Raw genomic sequence first — 13,974 nt, forward strand, 5'->3', positions numbered from 1 at the left:
CTCCCATCCAGACAACGTCTCTTTCAGGGAAGACCTTGCAGGTTCCACCATGCTGGACCACATCCTGCATCATCACAGCAGCATGGTGGAACAGGAGTTTAGCTGCTGAACTGGCTGAATAAGCTTTTATTTTCCATAAAATAGTCAAATATCTCAGTTTCAACATCCGATATGTTCTTTATCTGCATTTTTGTAGCAAAATATGGACTGTTAAGATCTGGAAATCATTGCATTCAACTTCAGAGATCGAGGCGTCATGTTTGACAAGCATAAAACACCACTAGAAAATAAAATGGATGGATGTTGTGAAGAAACGCTGTTGTGCCGCCCTGTGACAATATCCCTGATAACAGCCAAGAACCAGATTTCGTCTTTACTGTTGACTGAGCCTTTATTGTACTTTCAGTATACCATCAGTTGTTGAATATTTAATTTGGAACAATGTTCACGCACATTACTTCCCCTTAAGTTAGAAAAGTTTTAACTCCTGTCCATATAGAGGTTTACCACAGAAGTGTGAAGGAAACACGTTCTTTAGCATTTACACATCAACAGATGTGACGTAGGGGGTCAGATTACCAGTTCATTTCAAACAAAGATGATACTATGTGTATAGACAGAGGAGGAGACAAATCTTTTTGCAAATGATGAAAGAAAAAGATAACCTCAACCCTTGATTGCAAACAACAGTCAACTGCAGGAAGGTATTAGAATTAGAAAGAAAAAAAACTACTTGGCTACCTGGCCTGCTGCCAGGCTACATGGCTAACAGGTTACCAGGCTGCCAGCCGATATAGTTAGCCTGCTACCAGGCTACATGGCTGACAGGTTACCAGGCTGCTTGGTTACCAGGCTGCCAGCCGATATGGTTAGCCTGCTACCAGGCTACATGGCTAACAGGTTACCAGGCTGCTTGGTTACCAGGCTGCCAGCCGATATAGTTAGCCTGCTACCAGGCTACATGGCTAACAGGTTACCAGGCTGCTTGGTTACCAGGCTGCCAGCCAATATAGTTAGCCTGCTACCAGGCTACATGGCTAACAGGTTACCAGGCTGCTTGGTTACCAGGCTGCCAGCCGATATAGTTAGCCTGCTACCAGGCTACATGGCTAACAGGCTACCAAGGCTGCTTGCTTACCAGGCTGCCAGTCGATATTGTTAGCCTGCTACCAGGCTACATGGCTGACAGGCTACCAGGCTGCCAGCCGATATGGTTAGCCTGCTACCAGGCTACATGGCTGACAGGCTACCAGGCTGCTTGGTTACCAGGCTGCCAGCCGATATAGTTAGCCTGCTACCAGGCTACATGGCTAACAGGCTACCAGGCTGCTTGGTTACAGGCTGCCAGCCGATATAGCTAGCCTGCTACCAGGCTACATGGCTAACAGGCTACCAGGCTGCCAGCCGATATGGTTAGCCTGCTACCAGGCTACTTGACTAGCAGGCTACCAGGTTTCTTGGCTACCAGGCTGCCAGGCTACATAGTTAGCCTGCTACCAGGCTACATGGCTAACAGGCTACCAGGCTGTTTGGTTACCAGGCTTCACCATTTAGTGGAAATTGCAATTGTACTTTGTGGAAATCTGAGAAATGTTGCTTTCATTCTGTGAAAAACTCATGGATATGCAGGTTCAGTGAGGAGCAGGTCTGGACTTTGGACTAGGTCAATGCCTGCTTTAGCTAGGTGTTTAGATCATCATACCTCCACCACTGTGCTCACAGCTGCTATGAGGTGTGTTTGCCAACCTAAGCTGTGCTGCCATGTTGTTGTTTTTTTCTCCTTGCAAACTTTCCCAACTAGTCAAAGTGGTTTAGTCTTTTTCTAAATGGACTGTCATGAACGTAACCATTTAACCTGCTAACTGAACTGGAGAGTTTGTAAAGTAGATCTGTGGGTTTTTATAGGTACTCTTTGCATTGCAGAATCTGATCTTGGGTGTAACTTTCACATGTCTTAAATGTTCCTCTCTTTCTCGCTGTTGAATAAAGACTTCAGATAGTTTGGTAGTGACCTTACGACCCTTTCTAGAGACACACTCAGACTCTTGAGACTGATAGTTATTAGTTATCAACAGTTCCTTGCTGCTGGCGAGCCATTACTGAGGTTTTATTGAATATCAATAACTGTCTCTGGACAGCTATTAGGACTGTAGGTCTGTATGTGTCAGTCTAGGAAGGGTTAGAAGGTCATTTCCAACCTATTTGGAGACAGTTGTCTGTCTCCCAGGAGTGGACAGCCCAGTGAGATCAGCCCGAGATCAGACTGTGCAATGTCCGCGGACAGAAATCAATAACTAATCACTAAACTAGCTCTTACAAGTCCGCAACACACAGCAGCGGTGTTGGATGTTTTCCTCTTAGCTTTCTCCGTGAGGATCGTGGACACTAACCCTTCCCTGAATGTTTGGCAGCAGCAGTTGCTTCTGCTGTCTTTCCTCCAAGGCATTGTGTAAACCCACACATAAATGCTGGAAGACTGAGTCCCGTCGACAGCCAAGGATTTCAAAACTGTTCCCTAATGGGGCTCTTGCTGCAAGTAAATCCTTCTTAATCCTGCTCCATCTTCTTAAAACATCCAATTTCCTCTTTTAAAATCAACAGGAAGATCAATATATGTTGTAAATGTTTTGTATATATCTTAAGTTACTATGAGTTTATTTCAATTCTAAATCTGCATGTTTCTTTACTTAATGTTAATACTTTTCCTTTGCTTTCGTGTATTTACTTTTAAATTATGCGTCTTATTTTAGAAAGTACCAGATTACAAACTAAAAAAGCGTTAAGTAAATGTAAGCCTAGTTTTATTAACAGTTGTACTTACTAGTTTTTATGGTTTTAATGGATGGTAATATAATATAATTATATGTTTTGTATGTTTGAAATCTTGTATATACATTGAACGACTGTAATTTTGCTTGATAATGGACGCCAGGAAAATTAGTTGCTGCCTTGGTTGCAACTAATGGGGATCCATAATAAGTAAACAAATAATGTTTTATTGTCTATGTAAAGCACTTTGAATCACCCTGTTGTTGAATTGTGCTATATAAATAAACTTGCTTTGCCAATTATCTATGAGAAGGTCCATCGCAAGCAGCTTCCCACCACTTGATGGCAGTAATGTGTCAAAAGCTGTGTTTCCATCACAAACTGCACAAAAACTAAATATCGCAATAAAAAAAAACCCACCTACATCTAGAAAAAAAAGTCTCAAATATTGCTAAAACTTTTTACACTCTCATGAAGTGATTTTTCTGACGTTTCGATGTAGATATATATCGCAAAAGTGTCATGGAAACACTTTTTTTTTGCATTTACGTGTGCCGGACATGACGTGGGGGGTCGTGACCAGTTCATTTCCAGTAAAGATGGTGCACTGTGGAACGAAAAACGGCGAATTTCACAGTTTTAGAAAAGAAAATGAGGGAGAAAAGCCGTAGTGAATTCTTCACAGCAGGTAGAAAACCCCAAAATAACGCCATGTGTCTGCTTGCATTAGCCTCTATTCTTGTAAAATCTCATCAGCTGGTAGAGATTTTACGACAAGTGAGGCTTATGTGCTAAATACCGTTGAATAGAAACACCTGCAAATAGCAATTTTTTCTTCCCAGAACTTATAAATATCACTTTTATTTTGCGAAAGAATGTAATGAAAACGCAGCTAGAGAGTTGTTTAACAGAAGACAGCCAGCTAGCCGCTAATGTGTAGCTAAAATTAATAAAAGTATCTGAAACAAAGATGACGACAAACATGGTGCCAAAAATTAAATCTGTTTTCGTAACAAGACAAAGCCGAGAGTCGGAGTGTTAGCTAACACCAGCTAACCCAGCTCTGAAATGTTTAACTCTAAACCAGCATCTAACAAACACCCAGATGCTGAAAACATCTGTCAGGTCTGGCAACTCTTAAAAGAAAAAGGGTTTTAAATAAATAAATATTTTGTATTTAAATATCTATAGTTTTATTTACAGCTTTAAATGTCCCTTTAACTAAAAACAACCCCGACCATGGCGGAAAACCTCTCCAGCAGCTACATCCAGTGAAATGTTTATGTTCTGACCTGACGGAGCGGCTGCAGTTCCGTCCTCCTCGCCACCGGGGGCGCACTCCGTGTTGGCGCGCTTGCTCTTGGGGATGACCCGCTTCTTAAAGGAGGTCCAGATCTCATTGGCATGTTGCGTCACCGTTCCGCCTGCTGTCGCTGCCTTCTCCTCCTCGCCTGCCTCTGCTTTCTCCTCCCCTCCCTCCGTCTTGGCCTCCTCTGCTGCTCCTCCTTCGGCTTTGGCTTCTTCCCCCTCCTCGGCTCCACCCGCCTCCTCCGCCTTGTCCTCGCCGTCTTTGTCCGAACCCTTGGCCTTGCCGCTGATGCCGGAGACAGACGGGTCCCGCTTCAGGCCCTGGAAGGTCCAGGAGCGTTTCAGCTTCCACCTCTTGTGGCCTGACTCCTTGGAGTCCAGCGTGGAGGAGTCTCCGCCGCCTCCTTCGCCATCTGCTCCCTCCTCCTTACCGTCCTCGCCTCCGCTGCTCTTCTTGTGAGTTTTCTGAGCCATGAGTTTCTTGAAGGAGTGCCAGCGCTTCATGTGCTTGGCTGCTGAGGAGGACGCTGCTTTCTGTTCTTCCTCTGCGCCTCCTGCAGCTCCTACCTCCTCCACCGTGGAGTCCACAGGGGCGTTAAGTGCTTCCGGATCTCCCAGGCGGTCCAGGGACTTGGACCGAACCTTGACCTGTTTCTGGGGTTCTGCGGCGGCGGCGCCGCCGTCCTTTTTCTCGGTGCTGCGATGGGAAAAGATCCTCGCCACCGGCTTCCGGATCAGATCGCGAACTGTGGACTTTCCCTCTGCAGATTTTCCTTTCTCCCCCTTCTTCTCCTCTTCCTTCTCTCCATTTTCTGCAGCTTTGTCTGTTGCTGCCTCTCCTTCTGCACCTCCCTCTGCTCCTCCTTCACCTGCTGCATCCTCCTCTCCTCCCTTTTCTCCCTCTTTCTCGCTTCCTTCAACCTGGCTGTCCTCGCCTCCTCCGGCGGTGGCGCTATGCTCCTTCTTCTTCCTCATCACCTTCCCCAGGCCGCTCTTGTTCAGGAAGGAGTCCAGGAAGGAGGTCTTGGGCTCTGCGGAGGAGGCGTTTTCCGAGTTCTGAGGAGGTGCTGCTTCGCCACTGGCTGCTTCGTCTCCCTCCTCGGCACCCGCCGCTGCCGTGTCATTATTCACAGTCTCTTTGTTATCGACCACTTCGCTGTTGACAGCCGTGCCGTCCTTATCAACAACCTCTCTGTTGACAGTCTCTGAGTTCGCGGTTTTAGCCGGTTGCTCCGCCTCTGCCGGCTTGTTTTCGGGGGTCTTTCCGTCTTCCTGGACCACCGGCGCTGCGCTGGCCTCCGTTGCTGCCATCTCAGAAAGGGAAAACAAACAATAACAACAAAAAAGTGTCTTCCTTCTTCCTTCCCTGGCCTTCTACCCTCCTCTTCCTCGCTCTGTCTGGTGTTTAGTTCCTCCCGCTCCGGTAGCGCTTTCAAGTCATGGAGAGCAGGATGGAGAGCAGTGGTGAGGAGGAAAGATACTCAGCATCCTACTTGTTCGCCAAACTCCTGCAGAGGAGAGGACAAGGAGGAGAGAGGGCGATAGGGGTGAGGACAGAGGGATGGGAGGGAGGGGGAGGAAGAGGCACAGATGGTTAATAGTCTGAATCAACACCACAGACACTCAAGTAGTCTGGTCTAGACCGTGCATTGAATGGGGAATGAAGTGTAGCGTGATAGAGGCTCTCGGTGGGGAATGCAATGCAATTATGATGTTTCCTAATCAGTCACACGTCCAAAATTCCCACCCGGCGTGGGACATAAACGCTTTTCTCCCCCCTCTGTCAACAAAGCGGGAACTTTCAGGAAAAGCAACACTTGCAGCCGACCGCTGCAGTAAAAAGTCCTCCTGGAAGTCGGATGTTTTCTGCTTGGAGTCTCTTCAAAGCAGGTTTGTTTAATGTAATTCAGAAGAGCGAGGTGGGCGGCGGTGCTCTGGGAGCCCCTGCTCCATCTCAGCTGCAAACCTCAGAGAACCAAGACAAAGTCAGACGTGTTGGCGAGGTGTAGCGGCTACGACACAGCTTGGTTCTGAGAAGTTCTGTGGAGACAGATCCAGGAGCAGGATCAAGAGACTGAAATGAAGACAGGATAGTCGTTTCTTAGCCAATCTCATGCGGTAATTCCCTCCATCAGGGGAAAAGGAAGTTAGCGCCAAAGGTCCATATATGCTAGAGACAGAAGACGATCGGCGGACAGTTTCGTTCATTTTACAGCTGAATTTCTGTCAGTTAATCATTAAAATAATCATTTTTGATCCTGTGATGGTTGGCAACCTGCTCCGGTGTACTTCTCACCCAATGATTGCTGGTATAGACTCCAACTTCCTGCAACCCTGAACTGGACTAAGTGGTTCAGAAAAATAGATGGAAATCATTCATTTTCCAAACCGCTTGGTCCAATGAAGGGTCGCGGGGAAGCTGGAGCCTATCCCAGCAGGCTTTGGGCGAAGGGCAGGGTACACCCTGGACAGCTCGCCAGTCCATCGCAGGGCTGGATGGAAATCATTACGTTGAATTGTTTAAATAGTGAATCTTGCCCACTCCCACAGTGGATCACAATTCCCCTCTTAAGTCCACATGAGTTTTACGCGTTCCTACCTCCCCAGTTGTACCAGTCGTTCCGAAAAAACAAAACCAAGTTCTCGGATTTCTTACTGAGCATTATGTCTGTTATGTGAACGCTACAAACCCTGCAGGTGTTGCACTTCTGCAGTTTCTACATCCGCCTCTTCTTCTGGACTACGCTCTTATTTTGCACCTTGGAAAACTTGAAGCTCAGTAAATTAGTCTCTATTTGGTTAAATTAAAACTCTAATAACTTGTTTAACTGAAGTTTGTGAATAGTGCTGTCATGATTTTTATGTTTAGCACTTGTTTCACAGTTTTATTTACCTGTTGGGAGGTTCTTCTGGGAAAAGAGACGTTCTGGTAAAAGCCGGTTAAAAACATAAAACTACTGAATTTCAGAGAAAGTTCTTAGTTTGTTGTGTTTGAAGAGCATGCACCCCCTGGTGGCCAGCAGAGGAACTGCACATGGCATCTAAAAATGACTCCCTTCAAGATATCAATACATTAATTTTTGTGTAATTGCATGGTTTTAAACACTCACGAAACATTGGAATATTTGATTAATGGTTTGGATATTCTGTTTTTGCCAACAGATGCTCAGGATTGCTTTTTTTCTGCAGGCGGACTATACGAGCAGGCTTCCCCTGTGGAAGTTTTACTGGTTGTATCTGCCCTTTCAGAGCTGAATGAATGAGTCAGCAGATCAATGGAGAGTCCAGACATTCATTGAACAGCCAGTGAGTCAGCCTGCAGGATGGACGGATGCAGACGGAGAGGCTCTCAGGTGGAGGCGAGTGAGGTGTAAACACATTCATCACATGCTCCAGATAATCTCACCTGGATCTGCAGCCGAACTGGCCGACCAGCTGGACCACTCGCTGCTTTACTGGCTGACACGCTGAGCGTCTATTCATTCAAGTCTTGCACAGAGTTCATTCGTTGAGCAGAAACAGACCGTCTGAAGCTGAATGTTTCATTACACTCTGTGTTTTCGTTATATTCTTACTGAGATGCAGTAAAAGGTGTTTCGGTCTGTCATCAGTCACCCAGCCCAGCGATGACTCCTGGGTTTCCTTTCCTGTTTGTCTCTCACAGATAAATATGAATTTAAGATGACTCCCTGCCGTCATGTTTCCCTACATGATGAGTTAGAATTATGTGCTGTTCTAAAAGCAACAAACTTCTTCGTTTGCTGTGTTTCACTCAATTAGAACAAGATTTAATCAAATGCTTGCATTTAAAATCCTCAGTTTTTCTTTCTCAACACAAAAAGAACTCCTCCTCCAAACAAACTGCAGCTCCTTTCATACGAGGCATCAGAGTTCCTGAATATCCTGATTAAGTCATGGTTTAGCCCTGAATGAGCCAGAAAATGGACAAATATTTCAGTAAAGTCACTGGTTGATCTTTTTACTTTGGAGATGTGGAATACATCGTTCTACCTGTCGGGGGGTTTGTAGAGAACTTTGCTGTAGTTAAGCATGAAGCAGAAAGTTCCTTCCATTCTTCCATGAATGCAAAAGATTCAACGAAGCTGAACAGCTTCTTTGCTCAGTGATTCTCTAACTCTGAGATCTCTCCAGCCAGTAAGCGTCAGACTGGTTGCCAGTAAGCCTGGTCTCCTGCGTTTCTTTACCTAATCAGCCATGGAGCATGTTTAAAACCAACAATATCTAGTCTAAGTGTCCAAGCAAAACTCAGCTAGCAATTATCACAACCTCCTGAAGGAAAAGGTTCATACCTCTACCGAGACACTGCTGAGCAACGGAGGCTCCAGAAATGTGCACAATAAAAGCAAGATTGCCATTACAAAACATATTTAAGGTCAGAAAGTTACATGTTAGTTGAATGAAACCTGTTTGAGGCAGTGAGGAAGTAAGAAGATGTATGCAACGTGGTATTTAAAGACACTAAGACACTAGGTGTGTTTCCATTACACCTAGGATTGCACAAAAACTAAATATTGCAATAAAAACCGGCTAATGGAAACACCTACCTTTCCAACAAAGTCTCAAATATAAAGGTGGTTCTTCAGATGTTACAATGGAGAAATATGTCGCAAAAGTGTAATAGAAACAATTTCTTCACATTTAAGTGTCCCTAAATGACGTAGGGGGTTGTGACCAGTTCATTTCCGGTAAAGAGGGTGTGGAACAAACAACAGTGAATTTCAGAGTTTTAGAAAAGAAAATGAGGCAGAAAAGCTTCAAAAAGCCGGAGAAAATTCTCTGCAGCAAGAAGAAAACCTTAAAATAATTACGCGGCTACCTTGCATAAGTCTCAGTCCTTGTAAAGTCTCATGAGCCGGACGAGATTCTTCTGGACGACCCACGAGTTTATTTCCTACAAACCAGGTGATGGAAATGAGTCTGACGTACATTTTCTGTCCTGCAACATCTTCCCTGGTGCCGCGTCTTCATCCAAAACCAAGACAGAGTTTTACAACCCAACTGACAAGTGGTGAGTTTGTATCACCACCCAACTTTAAACTTTGCACCTCGGCCACCATAAAACATCGTAAAATAACCTGAAGTTGTATCACTTTGAAGCACCGTCGTGGATTTATTACGATACAGAGACAACAAACCTTTTCAGTCCTTTGACTTCCTGTAAATCTCTATTATTCACTCACCAGTCGTCACTGATCCAACCAATGAAAATCATACCAGTGGCAACCATAAAGGCAACTTTCGGCCCAGTTTATGTTTTATGGTATGGTCTGCGATTCCAGATAACGCCTATTGTCTTGGCATCAAGGTTTAATTTCTACCTTTATTGTGACTGGAGTCAGTCTGGATTTTCTCTGCTCTGAGTTTGACGTCACTGTTCGCCTGTAACTCATTTACCCGGCTGCTGGTTGACTACAGATGGAAACGGAGACCATCAACATAATAGCAGGTACTTCTGTTGTATAAGGTTGACAGTCTACACCATGGCTATGCCATTTATTTAGAATCAGGTGTGTGGGAGCAGGAACACACAGAAAACCAGGTTCAGTTCTTTAAGTTCTTTAAGATCGAACTGATCTTAAAGAAAGAACGTTGTCTGTCTTATGTGACCTTTTCATGTTTAATTTGGTCCGTTTTCGGGGCCTTTGTGGATCCGTACCCTGACTTTGCGAACATCGTACCTTCAGTGTCGAGCCAGTGTAGGCGACGTTAGACCCAAAAAAGGAGCAGAGAAGAAGAAGTTGTGACATATTTAATGGCCACGTTGACCGCCATCCTCCATCTTCTCCATGTTTGTTACCGTATGGAACAGAAGTCGGAGGTGAACTCTGCCATCTGGTGGATGTGTTGGCTCACAACCACGTTAACGTAAAGAAGGCATGGAACTATGACAGTTTTGACGTTAGAAACGTATGTAAAAGCTGCATAAATGGGCTTTTACTCTGCAAAACTACAAGGCACATCCTTTTAAAACAAATTAAATGCTTTCAGGGCATCGTCATGGCGAACTTTAAGGGCCCCAGCAGCAGTTTCTGCTGACAGGCCTTCGTCAGGGAGCCAAACAGTTTTGGTGAGTTCAGCGTGTCTTTATGGTTTAATTCCACCTCTTGCAATTTCTGTCAACATCACCTTTACCATAAAAAACTACAAAGAACTACAAACATGGAGATAGAACGGTCTAACATGTCAGGATCATCTGGTAGCATAACTCCAACATTTCTGAGTGGAAAAACAAAACTATTGTTCAACTACTTAAACTAATAATTTACCAGAGAACAGTCAAATATTTTTCCTTATTTACAAACCGGTTCCAGTTATCGGTGCAGAGACGTAAAGCTTGTACGTCCGCTCAGCTTCTCAGCAGTCTGCAATAAACGTGATTCAGATTACAGGCGGTCCTCGGGTTACGTAGTTCTCGACTTACATCATTTCGACTTTACAACACATTTAATAAATGTAATAAATAAAAATAGAGCAAGTTTCTAAGTTACGAGGTTCCGCATAAGCTCTTACAACTCGCGACGCAGAGGCAGAGACGACGCCTCAGTGCATGTATATTCATTTTATTTGAATTGAAATGTCTATTTTAATTACTTGTACTGTTTTTCAGTAATATGATGTATAATACGTGTATTTAGATAGGTATTAAGTAATTAAGGGGGTAAAAATCCTACATACGCACAATTTCGGATTACGCCGCGGTGTAGGAATGGAACTTGTTTGTAAACCAAGGACCGCCTCTATTCTGATCAGTTAAATCTTTTTATACTTGTAAAATACCACCCGCTCATCTTATTGGGGGAGTGAAGCATTCGGAACCTGTCTGAGCTGCTCCACGGATCAATTTCATATCAATAAATCTTCCTGACAAATCATTTCTGTGCAAAGATTCAGTTTAACTGAAAGCAGAAAGAGGTTTCCGACAGTAGAGACTGTCAGCAGAAGCGTGTCTGAAGCTCGTGCAGTTTATGCACCATAAGGCCCCCAACACTCTGGAAATCACCTGCATAGTGCAGCCAGAAGGGGGCAGCAAAAGCAACATGGTTTAGTTAACCACACAGAACCATTCGCAGTGACGTCACATTGTTTTCTAAAAGCTAGCTGCTGTTATCTAGTGACTGTTAATTAGCTATTAGCTGTTCCTCAACAACGAGCGAGCAAACTTTGCCCTTTCCAAACCAGTTCAGCTCTGATGTTGGCATTGATGGTGAGCAGGACCGGCATGACTCTCCAAAATCCTGGTTTACAAAACTTAAAACCTGCTGACGGAGGTTTAGCTAGCAGATTTAGCTAGCAGATTAGCTTCCCAGCACATTCACGGTGTGTTCAGACCAAACGCTCAGAACGCTGAACGCTCGACGCTGGTCACTAAACTGGCACTTTTGTGTCCGACGCCCAAAAGCTCCTGATGCGTTTGCCGTTGTCTGGAGCGAGCGGCAAACGCGGCGGAAAAACGAGGGGAAAAGGCGGAGATTTCCTTCCAGTCAGTCTGAATGATGGCGGATTCAGTAGAGAGATGACATGGTTTTATTTAATAAATAAAGCTGGAGAATGTTGTCATAGGGCAGTGATAGTCACTGTTAATGCAACAAGAGCCGCACTCAGCAGAGAGCTGGAACAACATCAGAGGGAGGAGGAAGACAAAATAGATAAACAAGGCAAGTTGCTAGGCAACGTATCCTGCTACGTTGCCAAATCAGTAGCATTCAGCTTTTTAGCAAGGAATGGTTATCCTACATATTACACGTAGTAATGGTTTCTTATGCAACAGTATGCGGTGAAAATACAATAATGCCTCCAGAATGTGGGCGTTTCTTTTTCATTATATATACGGAGCTACCGACGGAGCAGCTCTTTGGTGGAGTTCACTGCAGCTGAAATCAGCCAGAACTGGCAACTCTGACAGGGTCAGTTAGGGCCGTTAGGACAGCAGAGTTTCTGCAAGCAGCCTGCAGCTCTTGTTTGTGGAGAGAACTGCAGCGTTGAGGATCATTATGACTTGTTTAGATGCATTTTCAGAAAGCCAGCGGCTGCTTCACGAGCCGCAAGGCAAGAGTCAGAGAGCCGCATGAGGAACGCTGTCGTAGGACGTCTCAGCCCCGTGTCTGGGTTCACCACAGGAATCCTCCAGGAGCTGATCGCTCTGATTGGTTGACGCGTGCGGCAAACGTTCAGATTTTCCATCTCTGGCTTTTGACGCGCGTCACGCCGACGCTCAAAACCTGTTGCTCTTGATGCTCTTGGTCTGAACACACCGTAACAATGAGCTGCTCAGTTTCACAACAGCAGAACTGAAAGCGTCCAAGTGGTTGGAGGGTTTTTAATGTCTGGTGGCAGGACGGGAATCAAACCTCCAGCTGTGGAAAGTTTTTCCTCTTCAGAGTAGAAACCAGCAAAAACGTTAACGTGATGTAGAGATGAGGGACGTCTTTTATTAAGGAGTTGTATGGGACCCAGTTTAAATGATACGGTTGATGGAAACGCAGCGAGTCAGATTACTACATGTTCCTAGCAGCCCGCAGGTGTCATAGGTGGTGCTGACCTCACCTGGACACCTGCTGGAGTCGTCCTGCAGGACGAACAGGCTGATGAATGAACCCCATTTCACGCTGTTCAGCGCCGACGACCTTGATTTGCTCTTTTTTCACGATGAAGCTGCGCCTTCTCACAGACAGACGAGGAGATAAGGACGGAAACAGAGACGATGAAGGTGAATGATGAGGAGATGAATGAATGAGTGTGTGTATGCAGACAGAGAGGCGCTCAACGGGAGGGAAGGGGGGAGGAATAAAAGAGAAACAAGTGAAAATGAGAGGAAGGAGACAGAAAATGCGTTGCTGGAGAGGAAAAACCAGACAGCGACGCAGACAGACGGACAGATGGCGGTGAACAGTAAAAAGCAGACGATCACAACCAGCCCATTTCTGCAGCACTCCTCCTCTCATCCCTCCATTTTGTCTTCCTCCTCCGTCTGATGTTGTTCCAGAAAAACCTCGGGGCTCCAGCCTCACATCCAACTCGCCTGACGCTGCTGCAGCCCGACCGGCGCTGAGACCAAAAAATCCACCCGGAATGAGAGGAAAGCCAGACAAAGATGAGGCCACTCGGTCTGGTGGGGTGAATGTTCCTGCAGAACCATGCAGAACCCTACAGAACCCTGCAGAACCATGCAGAATCAGGCAGAACCCTGTAGAACCCGGTAGAACCCCACAGAACCCTGCAGAACACCGCAGAACCTCACAGAACCCTGCAGAACACCGCAGAACCTCACAGAACCCTACAGAATCCTGCAGAACCTCACAGAACCATGCAGAATCAGGCAGAACCCTGTAGAACCCGGTAGAACCCCACAGAACCCTGCAGAACACCGCAGAACCTCACAGAACCCTGCAGAACACCGCAGAACCTCACAGAACCCTACAGAATCCTGCAGAACCTCACAGAACCATGCAGAATCAGGCAGAACCCTGCAGAACACCGCAGAACCTCACAGAACCCTGCAGAACACCGCAGAACCTCACAGAACCCTACAGAATCCTGCAGAACCTCACAGAACCATGCAGAATCAGGCAGAACCCTGTAGAACCCGGTAGAACCCCACAGAACCCTGCAGAACACCGCAGAACCTCACAGAACCCTGCAGAACACCGCAGAACCCTGCAGAATCCTGCAGAACCTCACAGAACCATGCAGAATCAGGCAGATCCCTGTAGAACCCTACAGAACCCCACAGAACCCTGCAGAACCCCACAGAACCCTGCAGAACACCGCAGAACCTCACAGAACCCTACAGAATCCTGCAGAACCTCACAGAACCATGCAGAATCAGGCAGATCCCCGTAGAACCCTACAGAACCCCACAGAACCCTGCAGAACACC

General features: G+C 45.8%; 1 protein-coding gene across 1 annotated transcript in view; it reads right to left on the minus strand.

The window, feature by feature from the left end:
- LOC306760109 (uncharacterized protein) overlaps nucleotides 1–13,974 on the minus strand; it is a 53,630-nt gene that overhangs the window by 9,368 nt on the left and 30,288 nt on the right. The window contains exon 2 of the mRNA XM_079245898.1: nucleotides 4,062–5,585. Coding sequence (XP_079102024.1) covers nucleotides 4,062–5,388 — 1,327 coding nt within the window. The 5' untranslated portion in view covers nucleotides 5,389–5,585. The remainder of the gene's footprint in view (nucleotides 1–4,061; nucleotides 5,586–13,974) is intronic.

This window comes from Telmatherina bonti (assembly GCF_933228915.1).
Source record: "Telmatherina bonti genome assembly, chromosome: 9".
Lineage (NCBI taxonomy): Eukaryota > Metazoa > Chordata > Actinopteri > Atheriniformes > Telmatherinidae > Telmatherina > Telmatherina bonti.